At 47.8% G+C, this 15,165-nt stretch overlaps 6 protein-coding genes and 1 non-coding gene across 7 annotated transcripts; 5 read left to right on the plus strand and 2 right to left on the minus strand.

Moving 5' to 3' along the window:
- The first annotated feature begins 818 nt into the window (after nucleotides 1-818).
- On the plus strand, nucleotides 819-4,224 carry F4812DRAFT_223641 (peptidase S8/S53 domain-containing protein). Its single transcript, XM_047930462.1, has 2 exons — nucleotides 819-3,189; nucleotides 3,241-4,224. Exons 1-2 carry the CDS (start codon nucleotides 1,466-1,468, stop codon nucleotides 4,013-4,015), a joined length of 2,499 nt encoding a protein of 832 aa, XP_047786414.1. The 5' UTR covers nucleotides 819-1,465; the 3' UTR covers nucleotides 4,016-4,224.
- Nucleotides 4,225-4,466: 242 nt separating this feature from the next.
- On the plus strand, nucleotides 4,467-4,808 carry F4812DRAFT_444607 (uncharacterized protein; the record flags this gene model as incomplete). The annotated part of the gene is made up of 1 exon (XM_047935510.1): nucleotides 4,467-4,808. A coding segment is annotated over one exon (282 nt), but the record flags the coding sequence as incomplete, so codon positions are not given.
- On the plus strand, nucleotides 4,583-4,664 carry F4812DRAFT_t143. Its single transcript has one exon. It is a non-coding gene; the product is annotated as a tRNA-Ser (tRNA).
- F4812DRAFT_444609 (PIN domain-like protein) lies at nucleotides 4,808-9,013 on the minus strand. The gene has a single exon (XM_047935511.1). It carries the CDS (start codon nucleotides 8,790-8,792, stop codon nucleotides 5,013-5,015), a length of 3,780 nt encoding a protein of 1,259 aa, XP_047786416.1. The 5' UTR covers nucleotides 8,793-9,013; the 3' UTR covers nucleotides 4,808-5,012.
- A 262-nt stretch (nucleotides 9,014-9,275) lies between these two features.
- On the minus strand, nucleotides 9,276-10,851 carry F4812DRAFT_223807 (uncharacterized protein). Its single transcript, XM_047930463.1, has 2 exons — nucleotides 10,649-10,851; nucleotides 9,276-10,571 (listed from the first exon to the last, which is right to left on the minus strand). Exon 2 carries the CDS (start codon nucleotides 10,465-10,467, stop codon nucleotides 9,643-9,645), a length of 825 nt encoding a protein of 274 aa, XP_047786417.1. The 5' UTR covers nucleotides 10,468-10,571; nucleotides 10,649-10,851; the 3' UTR covers nucleotides 9,276-9,642.
- A 790-nt stretch (nucleotides 10,852-11,641) lies between these two features.
- F4812DRAFT_463161 (uncharacterized protein) lies at nucleotides 11,642-12,154 on the plus strand (the record flags this gene model as incomplete). The annotated part of the gene is made up of 2 exons (XM_047938164.1): nucleotides 11,642-11,764; nucleotides 11,867-12,154. 2 exons carry the CDS (start codon nucleotides 11,642-11,644, stop codon nucleotides 12,152-12,154), a joined length of 411 nt encoding a protein of 136 aa, XP_047786418.1.
- A 1,005-nt stretch (nucleotides 12,155-13,159) lies between these two features.
- On the plus strand, nucleotides 13,160-15,109 carry F4812DRAFT_223831 (aldehyde dehydrogenase). Its single transcript, XM_047930464.1, has 2 exons — nucleotides 13,160-13,828; nucleotides 13,884-15,109. Exons 1-2 carry the CDS (start codon nucleotides 13,386-13,388, stop codon nucleotides 14,863-14,865), a joined length of 1,425 nt encoding a protein of 474 aa, XP_047786419.1. The 5' UTR covers nucleotides 13,160-13,385; the 3' UTR covers nucleotides 14,866-15,109.
- The last annotated feature ends 56 nt before the right edge of the window (nucleotides 15,110-15,165 follow it).

Here is a 15,165-nt window from a genome sequence, read left to right on the forward strand (position 1 = left end):
TGCCGTGAAACAGGTACATAACGTACTAGATATTAGCACACCAACTCGGAATTATAAAACGAAAAGCCGAGACAACGGTGGTTGGCCGTGGATAGTTGTACCAACAGACACTTTCGAGGCCGAGATAAGGCTTAGGTACCGCTACCACGAGTCTCTGCTACTCCTCGTTTGCTTGTCAAAATAACGGCTAGGGAACACTTTAACTCTCTTATCTTGGTGAGAAATGATAGGCTGTTTAGGCTGCGAGTTGTAAGCCTCCGTTTGTCGAAATCTTGAAGAGAATTCATTGGAGAAAGCTGTCCCAACGTCGGCATGAGCCGTGGCTCCAAGCAAACCACATTTCGGATCCATACAGACTCAGCCGAAGCTTTCGCTTCTTTAATTAGATGTCGACGGCCGCGAATCTGTAGATCTTCGATTGGCAGTGATGTCATATCTAAAGGGGAAATACCCATGGTTAGGTAGGCACCTCCTAAGGTAATTATTTCGAAGTCTGGAATGCTCATTTCGCAAATGTTTTACGACGTAGATCCAGAGAAGAAAAAAAAAAGTTGCTCATTATCCTTTTGAATAACCTCGCCGTTAGGAAATAATACGCTTTGCACAAAATGTACCTTAGGCAGTACCTACATAACTCTGTTAACTCCAATAACGTAAACTGAAGGTGCTATTTCAGGGTCCTCGACAACCTAATCAAAGAGTAAAAGAGCCAATGGGAGTTTGAGACGATCTCCATAATGTTGTTACATAAGGTAGGTAATCTAATACTCGGATGGGAGTAGCGTGTGGCTCAGAAGCGTTTTAGGAACACCTGGCTTCCAAGTTCCCGCTCTGTCCGCTGTGAGCTGCCTACCTTAGGTTAGGTAGGTATTACGCAGTGGTCAAACCCCAATAAAGCATTGGTGTATTAGAGCCTGTTTAGCGCAGAGGGTGATAAGATTACGCCACCACAGCCCTACAAACTTGCGTGCGCATTCGCGTTAACAGCGACAAAGTTGAAACCTTCCATTTCTTCTTCCTCCTCCTCCTATCTGTCTTCATTCATTCATTCAATATTTTCGCAATACTCTTACCGGTCCATGACGACAACTAAACCGGTCGTATTGTAACATTTAGTTAGCAGACTACATTTATCTGCGTCAATAAACCATTGTCAATCGACGAGGAGATTGCTTCTCCATCTGATTAGTGAATTCCTTTACCATTTTCATAAAGGGGTTTTCGTGCATTGCCTTGAGCGAAGGCGTTTTGTTTCGTCTGCTTCTTGTCTTTTTTGGGCCTTGATTACTTGAAATTATCTACCTTACAACTACCTAAGTACCTAGACCTATCTTGACAATATCTCATAACTCGACACCTCGACACTCGACGCCCGATTACACCTCTACTCGACCATATCGATAAACCACCTACTTGCCTTTACCTCCGCGGGGCGCTTCAACCAAAGTCTACTCCAACCCACATCATGAAGTTCGCTCCTCTCGTTACTCTAGTCGCCGGTGGCCTTGCTGGATTAGGCACCGCGGCCCTACAAGGCCGAGATTTCAACTCTAACGACTATTACGTCCTCCACCTCGAACGCGATGCTCAACCCGACCTGATCGCGTCTCGCCTTGGTCTCAGACATGAGGGCCCTTTAGGCCAACTTCCAGGTCATCACATATTTTCTACCGTTAAAACTACCGAAGATATCGTGCGACGCGCTGTGCAAGAACATCGGCGGAAGCGGTCGCTAGGTAATGCGGATGTTCTAGATGGCGTAAAATCCTCACATAAGCAGAAGCTACGGGCTCCCATGCAAAAGCGAGTCATCCCACCTCCGCCTGCTGGTCTTTATCCTGGAAAACGAGAAGATAAGCCGGATCCGAAAGCAGTGGAAAGGCAGAAGTTCGTAATGGGGAAACTCGGGATTTCTGATCCGATATTCCACGAGCAGTGGCACCTTTTCAACCCTGTTCAGCTAGGACACGACGTGAATGTCACTGATGTCTGGCTATCCGGCGTCACAGGCAAGAATGCAACCGTAGCTATTGTCGACGACGGGTTGGATATGTACAGCAATGATTTAAAGCCGAACTACTACGCTGCTGGTAGTTACGATTTTAACGACCAAAGACCAGAGCCTCGTCCAACCCTTTCCGACGATAGACACGGTACCCGGTGCGCCGGCGAAGTAGGAGCTGCGAAGAACGACGTCTGTGGCGTCGGCGTCGCATACGATTCCAAGATTGCCGGGATTCGCATTCTGAGTAAGCTGATCACAGATGCGGACGAAGCTGAAGCGATGAATTACGATTTCGATCATAACGATATTTACTCCTGCTCCTGGGGTCCGCCGGATGATGGACAGTCGATGGATGCCCCCGGTATTCTTATCAAGAGAGCCATGTTGAATGGTGTTCAGAAAGGACGTGCCAACAAGGGATCTATATACGTTTTCGCTAGCGGCAACGGCGCCCAAAGCGAAGATAACTGCAACTTTGACGGTTATACGAATAGCATTTACAGTATCACTGTTGGTGCCATTGATAGGCAGGGATTGCATCCTTATTACTCGGAGAAATGCTCAGCTCAACTCGTCGTTACCTACAGCAGCGGCAGCGGCGATGCCATACATACGACCGACGTCGGAGAGAACCAATGTTATAACGGGCATGGAGGTACCTCTGCTGCTGCACCTCTAGCTGCTGGCATCTTTGCTTTGGCTCTGGAAGTACGACCCGACTTATCCTGGAGAGACATGCAATATATCGCAATGCAGAGCGCGGTGCCTGTCGACCTGGACACGGGAGATTGGCAACCTACCACGATCGGCAAGAATTTCAGTCACACGTTCGGTTACGGCAAGGTTGACAGCTACGCCCTTGTGGAGACGGCAAAGACTTGGAAGAACGTCAAACCCCAGGCCTGGTTTTACTCCCCATGGCTGCATGTCAATAAGGATATTCCTCAGGGAGACAAGGGACTATCGGTTACCTTCGAAGTTACAAAAGAGATGCTGGCGGAAGCGAACTTAGAGCGCCTCGAACATGTTACCGTGACGATGAATGTCGAGCACACCCGCCGAGGCGACTTGAGTGTCGATCTCATCAGCCCAGATAATGTCGTAAGCCACATTTCTGCTACACGTAAACATGATGTTAGCAAGGAAGGCTATAAAGACTGGACTTTCATGAGTGTTGTTCACTGGTAAGCATACTAGATTTGATTATACTGTTTTCATAGCTAATACTTTTCTAGGGGCGAGTCTGGAGTCGGCAAGTGGACACTCATTGTACGCGATAGCATCGTAAATAACTACTCTGGCAAGTTCATCGATTGGCACCTGAAATTGTGGGGTGAGAGTATCGATGCGTCTAAGGCCACGTTATTGCCTATGCCAAACGACGACGACGACGCAAACCACGATGTGACAAGCACTGCTACACCCCCTGTCGCAACAACGAACCTCCCGCCAAACCCAGATGCTACCAAGACCGCAGCGACAACTGCCGTTCCATCGGACCACCCTGAGCGCCCAATCAAGCCAAGCAAGACAGCAGGCGAGAGCGTTGCTGCAGAGACGGGCACCGAGTCTGCCGCGGCGGAAACAACAACTGCTGAAAGTTCCTGGCTACCCTCATTCCTTCCTACCTTTGGTGTTTCTTCTAGCACTCAAGCCTGGATCTACGGCTCTCTTGGACTCATCGTCGCCTTCTGCTGTGGACTCGGCGCCTGGTTCTGGTTCATGCGCCGTAAGCAGCGCCTCAATAACCCCCGGGATGACTACGAGTTCGAGCCGCTCACTGCTAATGACGGCGATGACATGGGTGCTGCGGGCGAGAAGGGCAACCAGAAACGGCGCGCTGGTGAACTGTACGACGCCTTTGCGGGTGGCAGCGAGGACGAGGACGAGAATGATATGGGGAGGGATCATTTCGACATAGCTAGCCGCGATGATAGCGACGACGAGGACGAAGGAAGGGCTGCCCAAAACGAAAAGCAAAGCTCGAGGCTCTTAAGGGACGGAAGATAAAAAAAAAAGTCTCAAGCGGGACGATGAGTTCTTGTGTTCTTTTAAAAAAAAACGTCTTCACGAAGAATTATTAGACGTCTTTTCGGACCTTCAGAACTAGAATTATTATAGCACGATATTACTGCTACTGCTACCGCCGCCGCCCCTATATATACCTCTTAGGTACCTGGTATATCTATACAGTACCTACCTAACCTTATATATATACTACTTAGCAATTTTGGCGTATGGGATGGTTGGTTGTTTGTAAGGCGTTTGGGGAATTGCGAATATTAATATACATATACCTACATACCTTGCATATGCCACACACCCAAGTTATACCTATCTACCTTAAGTAGTTGTGAATAAGCAGATTTTCGCATGTTTGAACGCACATCCTCAAGCCTAGGTTAGGTAGGTACCTAAGGTATCTTCCATGCATCATTCGTACCTAGAATTCCTGTTCAAGCTAAATGGTCCCGAGGTTCCTCTTGGTGGATCGGATCGGATCGTGAAGACGGGGGGAGGGGGCGCGAGCGGAACCACGTTTTATAAGGCTATCCACCGGCCCGGCTATTCATCCAAGGCGTGGTGGCAGAGTGGTCTAATGCGCAAGACTAGAAATCTTGTTCCTTCGGGAGCGTCTGTTCGAATCAGGCCCACGTCGGAAATTTCCTTTTTTCAATTTTACACTTTTTTTATAACACATCCCTTATTTTTCTTGTTTTCATCGATTTTTTTCTTCGGGTAAACGTTATGTTATAGTCAAGTCATGAAAACGAAATACATGGATATCTAGACGAGCTAAGTTTTTTTTTTCAATGCTTGTTGTATTATTCACTAGAGTATTTATTCTACAACACATCACTTTCAATGTTGATTATATTTATACATGTCTAACTTAGCGCATCTATAAAGGGCCTGAGCCTCTCTAGGAACACCTAGTTCTAGAATACCACGACGTATTGTACATTAGGTACCTACACCTAAGGTAACCAGAAAAAAAACGCAGTTATTATGTAGACACCTTAGTTCTCTTACCTCTCTTTGCGCCTTTGGTCTTTTGCCTGTTCGCGCTTCTCTTAACGCCATTATCCTTATCATCGTTGTCATTGTAGTCATCATCATCATCATTATCATTCGTAATAGCATGTCCACTCCCAGCCTTCCTCTTCTTCTTGCGTCCAGATGATTGTTGCGGGGGTGGCGCAAGGCTTTCATCCTTTCTTTGAACCTCTGCCTCTGTTGCAGTTGCAGTAGCAGTAGCAGAAACCCCCTCGACCACGGCGTTCGCGCGCAGCTTGTTAACCGCTTCGGCCATGCGCTTGCTCCCCTGCACCCTCTGCCTCGGCGCGAAAGCCTCTTTCGCCCCGGCCCCTACGGCCCCCTCGAAGTACCTCGTGATGTTGCTCTGCGTGCCTTCGGCCTCGCGGCGGTTCATGTCCCTGATGACGGGGACGAGAACCTCGTCCGTCCGGTCCTCGCTCCACCCGATCGTGCTCATTAGGAACTGCCGTAGGCCCGCTACGTCGGGCACGCCCCATTGGAACGGCTCCGGATTGCTGTCCACCTCTGGGTGCAGGTAAGCGTCGTATACGGCTAGGTTGGGGAAGCCGGGAGGTAAAAACAGCTTCGTAGCTTGGGACTTGCGGAATTTCCTACGAAAGGTCGATCCCTGATCTACTTCCTTCGGCCGGTTGTTTATCTGGACGTCTTGCCACCATTCTCGGAACTTCGCGAGTCCGTCTCTACCGGGAAACTCGGAAAGGATCTCGACGGCGGTCACGGGTCCGACGCCCGGGAGACCTTCCGTATAATCGGAGCCGAGTAGTTGAGCCAAGGAGATGAGCTGTTCGCGGGAGAGCGATAGTTCTTTCTCGAGATCGGATCCCAGATAGCATTCGACAAACTTGTTTCCGTTAAACATGTTCTTGTACACTCGCGTGCCTCCAAACAAGAACGTATCCGAATCGTCTGTCACTATACCGTCGACTAGACCAAGTTTCACCAGCTCGGCACATTGAGCTTCTGCTTCCATTGGCGCAGTGATGTAGGGAATGCCGAAAAATCGTAACAGCGCTTGACATTCCGTGATCATGACCTGTGTAACTTCGTCCGCGTCTCTTCGGTCTTTCTTCTGCTGTGTTCGTAGTGCTTTAAGTTCCCGCTCATATGCTTCTTGGTTCTCTTTTTCGGACTTGTTATTCAATTGGCTGGCAAAACGTGCATGCTCTTCCGCCTCTTCGGCCATCTGAGCGAGTAGTTCTTCTTCCTCGGGGTCGCTAAATTCGTTATCGTCGAAGTCTGCGTCGCCAAAAATCTCGTCATTTGTTGCATCGGCCACAGGATTCGATCTATCAGGAGAATCGAAAGCGTCTGGCGCAGGCACATCGACATCCTCAAAAGTAGGCTTAGGGGATGCTGGCTGAAGAGCAACATCATTACTGGCGGGTTCTTCCGGGGGCTGTAAAATCTCGACTTCTTCAAAATCCGGTTCCGGCGAAGTTGATTTAGAAGCCGATCTAGGACTAGGTACCGTATCGTCCATCGCCTCCACTTGGGAAGCAGTTTGCTCCTGTATGATGTCTGCGCGGCGCGTGTCTTCTACTTCACCTTCGTCATCGGCAACAGGCGGATTGACCCTTGTTAAAGTAGCAGGGGATAGCCGCGGTGTGTCTCGATCTTCTTCTACATCCGCAGGACTCTTCTGGAGCGGCGGTGGTGGTGCCTCGACAATTTGCACGTCGCTTTCGTCGTCCGAGGATTCGATCTCAATAATTGCGTCCTTACGCCGCTGCCTTTCCTCTTCAAGCGCGGCCTCCCGGTCCTGCTCATTGATTTCACGCTCGATGGCTTGTTGAACCTTGAGAGATTCACGAATATCGATTTCATCTTGCATCATCCACGGCGGTAATGGACGTGCTGCTCCGCTTTCTTGTATGTTCTCGTCATTAGCAACATCTTCATCCTCATCCCGTATGAAACCACCGGCGAGCTCATCAGATGCTAGCTCTTCTCCCATTTCTTTTTCTATTTCTTTCTCAACAATTTTAGTAGGTGCCTTCTTCTCCTTATTTGCAAAGATGCTAGACTTCCAGTCCAATTTTTCGAATGGTAAAGGTCCATCAAACGGATTCTTTACGTTTGGAACCACAGGAGCTGGTTGAGGTTTAAAGGTTGGTGCCTTCTTTTTCTTTTTTGATAGAGCAGCTCGCAGGTCTACTTCGCTATCACTGCTCCCATTGCTATCCCGTCTTGCCGGCGCAGGTCTAGATATGGCAGCGTTGGCTCTGTTGTTCACAATATGCGCGATCATATTCCCACTAGTGGAAGTAATCGGCTTTGGCTCTTCGGTAGCCTTTTGAGTCCACTCGGGGGCAGGAACATCTTCAAATTCCTCCTCTTCCTCTGTTTCTCTTTCTTCCGACCCCGATAAATTTACACCATGCTGGTTCTTTAAGGATAAGGCGATAGCTCGATTAAGATCTTCATCTTCATCATTGATGAGAATGTCCTCACCATTTCGAGGTTCGAAGAGGTTGTTGGCACTATCTTCAACGTTCCCCCCAACAAATAACGACTCGTCTTCGTCATCAACGAAAATATCTTGACCATCCTGCAATCTAGGCCTAGATCCAGGCTGAACCTTCGGTAGCCGGTTTACACCTTCGATAGGCACATCTTCAAAATCGTCATCCTCCCAGTCCTCATCGTCCTCTTCTTTAGTCTGGTATTGAAAGTCCAGGGCGTCCACATCGATAGGCTTATGTATCTCGCCGCGATCTTTCTCTTTACTAACAACACCAAGGGCCCATCCACCCTCGGCCCCGTCATTTTTGACTAATATGTATTCTCGATCTTTCTCGCCAGCTATGCGCGCATTTTTTGCCAGGGTAAGATCCGTTCCGGACATTCCAGCTTCCTGCATAAGTCTTTGCGTCAAATGATTTCTTTCGCGCACCCTCTCGATCTGAAAGCGGGAGAATGCCATCCTGTCAGGAAACATGCCATCTAGTTGTTCTTTGCTCAAACCCATCCTCAATCGGCTTCGTATTCTCGCCGCGTTGAGGATATTATATCTATCGACGGGCGGTAAACTCTTGAAGAATTCGCCTTCAAAGTCGATCTTGCTGAAGTCGTAGACATTGATGTCCTCGCCACTATTAAATTGCCTCGCGTACTCCTCCAACTCCTCAATACTCATAATGCGTGGATCTTCAGGCCGACCCATACCTTCGATACCCCTATCTAGTTCAGGTAGATGGTAAGCGTCTTGTTTGTGGAACTTCCTGCTCTTCTGTCGTTCGGCCTGGCTCATCCCCAGCTCGTCCACATAAACCAACTGATCCGCGCTGGGAAGCTCTTCAGGAGGTTCGTCTACATCTGGCCTACCCTCGTCTTCACGCTCCGCCCTTCTCCGGCGCTTCTCTTCCTCCTCCTCCGCTATCCGCTGCATCTGCACGGCTAAGAGTTTACCAGCGGTACGAACGGCATCTTCTCTTCGGCCCTCCCGTCTCCGCTTTCGATTCGTGATGGTCTGGCGCTTGAGAGCGGGGGCGCCGCCGTCGAAGACGAAGACGGGTTGGATGCCGAACCAAAGCAGCTTGCAGATGCGGCGGAAGAAGCCGACGATATGAGAATTGCGCAGGGCGTTTCCTTCCTTATCACGGACGGCTTTCAAAAACTGATATATCCAGATAGAGGCATCGACAGCGAGACGTTTACGATTTAGCGTAGCTAGGTTCGTCGGGCGAGCGCAGGGCTGCACGACGGTCCAGAGCCCATTAACACCCATGACGGCGCAGGATTTGCAAAAGCAGTGAACGTGATTTATTTGATGCTATACAGTTGAAGTATATAGGTAACCTTCATATACAATGAAGTATATCCGCATTGTTAGCGGTGTCCATCTAAGTGCCTGTGAATTTGGAGAGAATTAGATTAAATATAATTGCTTGTTTGTTGTTGTAGTTGTTATTGTTGCCTGAAGTGGGTGAAGTGGGTAGTTGTTTGAGAGAGATGGAAATGAGGATGATGACTCGACGCCGCACCTGTTCATGAGAGGTACCTACCTAGGTAGCACGGGTCACATTACGGCTTATGCACCATGTACCTCATACTTTGCAGTCCCACCTATTTTGTAAGCTAAATTAAAGCCGCAAATACTTATTGGCCAGATAACCGCAAGTATATTGAAAATAGGTAATTGAAATTTCAATCTATATTATTGCAAAACGCGTCGCGCGTTTATTACTACTACCTAGGTACACCGAACTAGTTACTTGTAAAGCTGTACTTTTTTTTTATTGCTTCAAGATAATAAAATAAAACCTGTTAGAAATACATTGGTACCTAATAATTTGACTCTCGTAAAACAAGGGCCGTCCGAAATACACGCTTAATAACCTTATAAAAAAAAGTAAGACCTTTGGAATCGCTACTTTGAAAATACCCCGAGGACCGTCAGAAATATACGCTTAATAACCCTATAAGACAAAGAAAACCCTTTCGAACAGTTACTTTGAAAATACCTCTTATGAGACCGTGATGTCATAGTCCTTGGTGAAACCCAAGGCGTTTACCTACCTAAGGTAGCGCCATGAAAGCTACCTTATGCGTTCTTCATTAGGCCCATTCTACCAGAGCTATTCGCTACTGTCGGGACTAGAAGACCGGGAGCGGTTTCTCGGAGAGTACGTATCACTGCCGTTATCGTCGTATTCACTGTATAGATATTCGCTGCCGTTATCGTAGCACTCTCTATATATATCTTCAAAATATGCGTCGTAGGCAGTGGAACCGTATGAATCTACAGACTCAGTATCACCGGTACTATCGACATCATCTCGTGCCATCTCGGACCAGGAACGTTTTCTACTATGAGGCTTTTCCTTCTTCCAGGCTCTCGGTAATGGCGGGTTGCCTTTGAACTCCTTGTGTTCTAACTGACGCTCCATAGTTTCCTCTGATCTCTCGGAGACTGAAATGTAGAACATCGTTCTCGTCGTCATATTTTTGTTTTGGAAAAGTAGGAGTATAGTATCGACGAAAAGATTCCAGGCAAACCGAGCGAAAGCATATTCTATAGGGTTTCCATTGAGTGGATGAACTTTGAGATTATGGTAGAGCGATATCATTTCAACGTTAGCGTAAATCGACCTGTTAGTCGGTCGAAGTATATGTGTGGTCAAGGTATAGGAACGGGTAGCACTCGGGCTGTCCTTTGAATTTGGCTTCGGGACAATAGTGAGGTAGCTTCTATCCAGGAAACGATGGATATCCGTACGGAGGGGCAGGCGGTTAGGGGCATCGTCTAGAGCATTATTATGTATAGTATTCGATGCATATTCACGCATGTAATTCGAACTGAACCAGGAATCACAGACCTTGGGAATCAAACGAGCCATATCAAGCCCGCTCGCGTGGCCAGTTATTCGGCAAGATTCATGGTGAACCGGGGGCCTTGGCATAGTTTCACTTGCGCTCGAGTTTGACGGCTTCAGAGATTCCCAAGGTGGTGGCAACTTCGGAGGAAAGATCCAATGATCGAAAGAGGAAATAATCGGATAGCGAACTATATAAGGTACGTTTTGATTAATATTACCTAGGTAGTTGATATAATATAAACGTTAAAAATAGGGACATACTTACAGTTTGAATATTTAGGATTGTTGAAGAAATAGCGCTCTTCACGTAAGATGCTATCCTCGGGGATATTAATAGGGATAGGCTTTCGGGTTATAAATAGAAAAGGCTCGTTAACTTTCTATATTCTACCCTCATCTAATTCCCATATATTTCCAGCTACAATACAACATGCGTAGTACGCTACAGTATAATGAACACCGCCGTTATCAAATACGTATAAGCTTAACAGCAGAGGCATATTAGGATATCCTGGATGAAAAATATCAATACGTTTAGAAAGCTTTTAGCGATCATCGCCATTTAGCAAATCGGGGAGGACAAAAGAACGGTACTGGTTCATTTTGTCGATGGAGGAAAATGACTTGAGGTTGTTATTGTTGTTGTAAACAGAACTATTGCATCATACGTAGTAGTGTAAAGATCGATGTCAACTCGAGGTGTTGACGATGCTATCTCCACCTATAAAGACAGTACCGTGACACTCAATTGTCTCTGGACTCGTTGAGTGTGACGATGTGTCCTCCCAACGCTTGTTTAGGGTTGCTCTGCTTTTCGTCTTCATCTGTCATTTATTCTCGTCCTTTTTCATCAAACCGTTTGCAACTTTCGATTAATTTCCATCAATTTCATCAACTTCGTGAAGGCCCGCGATGGGAAACCGTGCAGGTTCGAATCCTGCAGCTCTCACCATGTGGATATTTTGATGATTAAAAACGATGTTGTATTAGGAAACGTTTCTACTAGTGGGCCTTCCCCAGTAAAACTCAGTACCTAAATAGCTATAGCTTACGAGGTAGGTACCTACCTAACCTATCAATTTTCAAAAGTGTAACTTTCTATCGATAAGCCTTACATGTACATCTTGCCCCTCCAAGTCTCCAAGTCAAGTCTCCAAGTCCCCATTAGCACAGAATACATACCGAGTAGAGGTCTGCTTTTAGTAGTTCACGCGCATGGTTAATGAGAAACCAAATAATATCAAATATAAATAAAACCATGGAGGAAACCACAGACCCGGTAGAGGCCGAAGCATTCCTCAAGTCGCTGCTCGACAAAACCCTGCGGATCTACACGACGGACGGGCGCATCTTCATTGGGACTTTTAAATGCACAGACACGGTATGTCGTCACCCCTCGCCCTCTCCGTACCTAGCATAACCATCATAACATACCTAACCATCGCACCTCATATTAACTACCTACGTGTATGTCTGTCTCCAGCATAGCAACGTAGTCCTAGCGCTCACCTACGAGTACCGCGAGCCGTCGCAGCAGAAGGTAGCCGAGGCCAAAGCCCAAGCCTTCGCGGGCTCCGACCCCGACCCCGACCCCGACTCCGGACCCGGGTCCGGCGCGGAAGACAAGGTAGCCCTGGACATGACGTCGCGGTACCTGGGCCTGGTCGTCGTCCCCGGCGAGCACATCGTCAGGATGGAAGTCGAGGAGTTTGTGAGCCAGGTTAAGAGCCGGTCGATACTCGAGAGACGGGATATATTCGGTAGCCGGTGAGGGAACGAGGGAAGCGAGAGAACGGGGTTGCGAGCGCCGGAAGCAGAAACAGAAATGGAAATGGGAATGCGAAGGGGTGTCATGGAGAATTGGCTTCGTCCGATAATTGTCGCCTGGTCCTGCGGAGAGAAGTAATAGGATCAGGAACTAACTACTAGTGTTACGGCTTAGGGTGCATCAGGGAGAACTACATACATAGTAGCTAAGCTCTCGATGCCGACTCCGAATAGTGTTCCACAGAGATGAGATACCCGACGGCACGATTTATTACGGTTTGATATTACAGGCGTATCCGGGGGGTTGGGTTATTATAACGGGCAGTCGAATGTAGTATACCTTATGCAAGCTGCTGGCGACCTTTGTTCGCCATAGTAATTGATCAGGGACATGGGTGAATATATTGATCTGGCTTATTGGCCAAGCATAAAGCATGGCATCCCATGTACATAGTATAGACTAACTACCCCTAGACAGTAGAAATATTGGACTATATAAAAGACTATTTGCGGAATATGTTTTTTGCTCATTTTTAATATCATCCAACAAAATCCCATCGTCCAATGATCTCTTCTACGTGAGCTTACTGTAACGAAGTTCTCGGTTAATTTATCCCTATTCTTAACTAACCTTGAGTCACAAGATGAGTACTACCTAGTATACCATTCTAACATTTCTAAGTAGTTGCGCTGTTTGAAATGTCTCGGTCTCACGAGGAACAGAACACAACCAACGAAGAACACATATCTAGGTATGTTAGCGATTAATAGCGACGGTAAAGAAAGCCGGCTTATATTATAGTTGCGTAAGGCTTTCGACCTATGCGTGTACCCCAAGTTTTTATCCGCATTGGTAAACGTACAAGGGTTTATGAATCATTCCTCATCTCCCGGTTGAAGATCTAGTGTTACGTGATACGAACAAATTACCGGATACACTAGTAGTAGAGCAGTTAGAATGTGATGTGACTAAAGGTGGGGTTGGCTTGAGTGAGAACTCAGGTGAGAGATAGCCAAGATGTTACCAGGGCATTGAATCTCGGTAATAGATGTGAGATTCGTATCCCGTTGGTTCGTTCCCATTAGGCCCCGCTTACCTAGTTGGTATAACACCGATATCTAGGATGCAGAATATCCTAAAGGGCATTGATTGCCTGGGGTTTACAAATTTAGAATTAAACCAGCTCAACGCCGTCTACAACTCTATTTGACCATTCACCAAAGACACCGCAAACATGTCAACACACACCGTACCGTTTGTCATTGGTGGCGAGGAGCACCTCGTCGAGAAGACCTTCGATTTGATATCGCCTGACACCGGTAAGGTCTTACACAAATGCGGTATAGCAACAGAGGAAGACGCTCGCGCAGCTATCGAGGCTGCCGCAGCTGCTGGTCAGCAATGGCGAAATTCGTCAATAGCCGAGCGTCGGGATATTATTCTCAGAGCAGCTGAGATCATAGACCGCAGAAAGGAGGAGTTAGCTAAATATCTACTCGACGAAGTTGGGGCTGAGCGTGGCTTGGCCGACTTCAACCTCACCACTATCGTTAATATGACCAAGGATGTAGCAGGGCGAGTAAGTGCTGTAGAAGGCAGCATTCCCCCATGCGGTCCGGGCCGCACAGCTCTCCTCGTGAAAGAACCGTACGGCGTTGTATTAGCAATGGCGCCTTGGTAAGCTTCACTCGATTAACTTGCGCAGTAAAAGCCTAGGCTAACACCTGCGAAGGAACGCGCCATATATCCTAGGCCTCCGCGCAGTACTCTACCCCATTGCGGCTGGCTGTACGGTTGTTTTCAAGGGATCCGAATTGTCGCCACGTAGCCATCATGCTATCGTGTCCATCCTCTACGAGGCCGGCTTACCTAAAGGAGTGCTGAATTACATAGTAACCGACCCGGCCCACGCGCCATCGGTAACCGAGTATTTGATCTCAAGTCCACATGTCAAAAAGATCAACTTCACCGGAAGCACCGCGGTGGGGAAGATCATCGCAAAGATAGCGGGTCAGTACCTAAAACCGCTCGTCCTGGAACTCGGCGGCAAGGCACCAGCTATCGTATGGGAAGACGCCAACTTGGGCCTCGCTGCCGAACAGTGCGCCCTGGGGGCGTTCGTTTTCTCCGGACAGGTGTGCATGAGCACGGAGAGGATCATCGTTCATAAGAAGATCAGCGATGCATTCAAAGAGAAGCTAGTTGCAACCATCGAGAACATGTTCCCGTCAAAGGGCGATGCCCCAGTCTTGATCAGTTCTCGAAGCGTCGACAAGAACAAAAACCTCCTAAAGGATGCGATCAGCAAGGGCGCCGTTGTCCTCCACGGGAACGTAGATGCCACGGAAAGTTCCAAGACAAGGATGAGGCCGATAGTCGCCGGTAAGGTGACATCTGACATGGACCTGTACAAGCAGGAATCATTCGGCATGTCTGTCAGCTTTATCGAAGTAGAAACGGAAGAAGAGGCGTTGCGAATAGCCAACGATACCGAATACGGCCTCGCATCCGCCGTGTTCACCGAGGATCTGAAGGTTGGCCTGCGATTTGCACGGGGTATAGAGACCGGCGCGGTTCATATAAATAATATGACCGTGCACGATGAACCGACATTACCTCACGGAGGAACTAAGGAGAGCGGATACGGGCGGTTTAACTCCCTGAACGGGATAGAAGAATGGGTCAGAACGAAGACCATCACCTGGAGAAACTAGCAGCTTTACAACGTAATAGCAAAGTGAGAACTAGAAGTCAGAATATAGATGCACGACTTTGAATATTGTTTGAACATTGTTAGCAGTAAATTTCTCAGTATATGCTAAGACGTTGAGGAATAATACGGAAAAGAAAAATCATGTAATGGTAAAACCCGACGTCCAGGACGAAGACCACAGAATTGAACTTTGCATTGTACCTGATGTACCTAGGTACCTAACATTGGCCCAAGCTCCCTTAAGCTACAGCTATCCGACACCTACCTAACGTACGGTAACGTCATCTAGAAATTTTAACCA

The sequence above is a fragment of the Daldinia caldariorum genome, assembly GCF_022478825.1.
Source record: "Daldinia caldariorum strain CBS 122874 unplaced genomic scaffold F4812scaffold_22, whole genome shotgun sequence".
NCBI lineage: Eukaryota > Fungi > Ascomycota > Sordariomycetes > Xylariales > Hypoxylaceae > Daldinia > Daldinia caldariorum.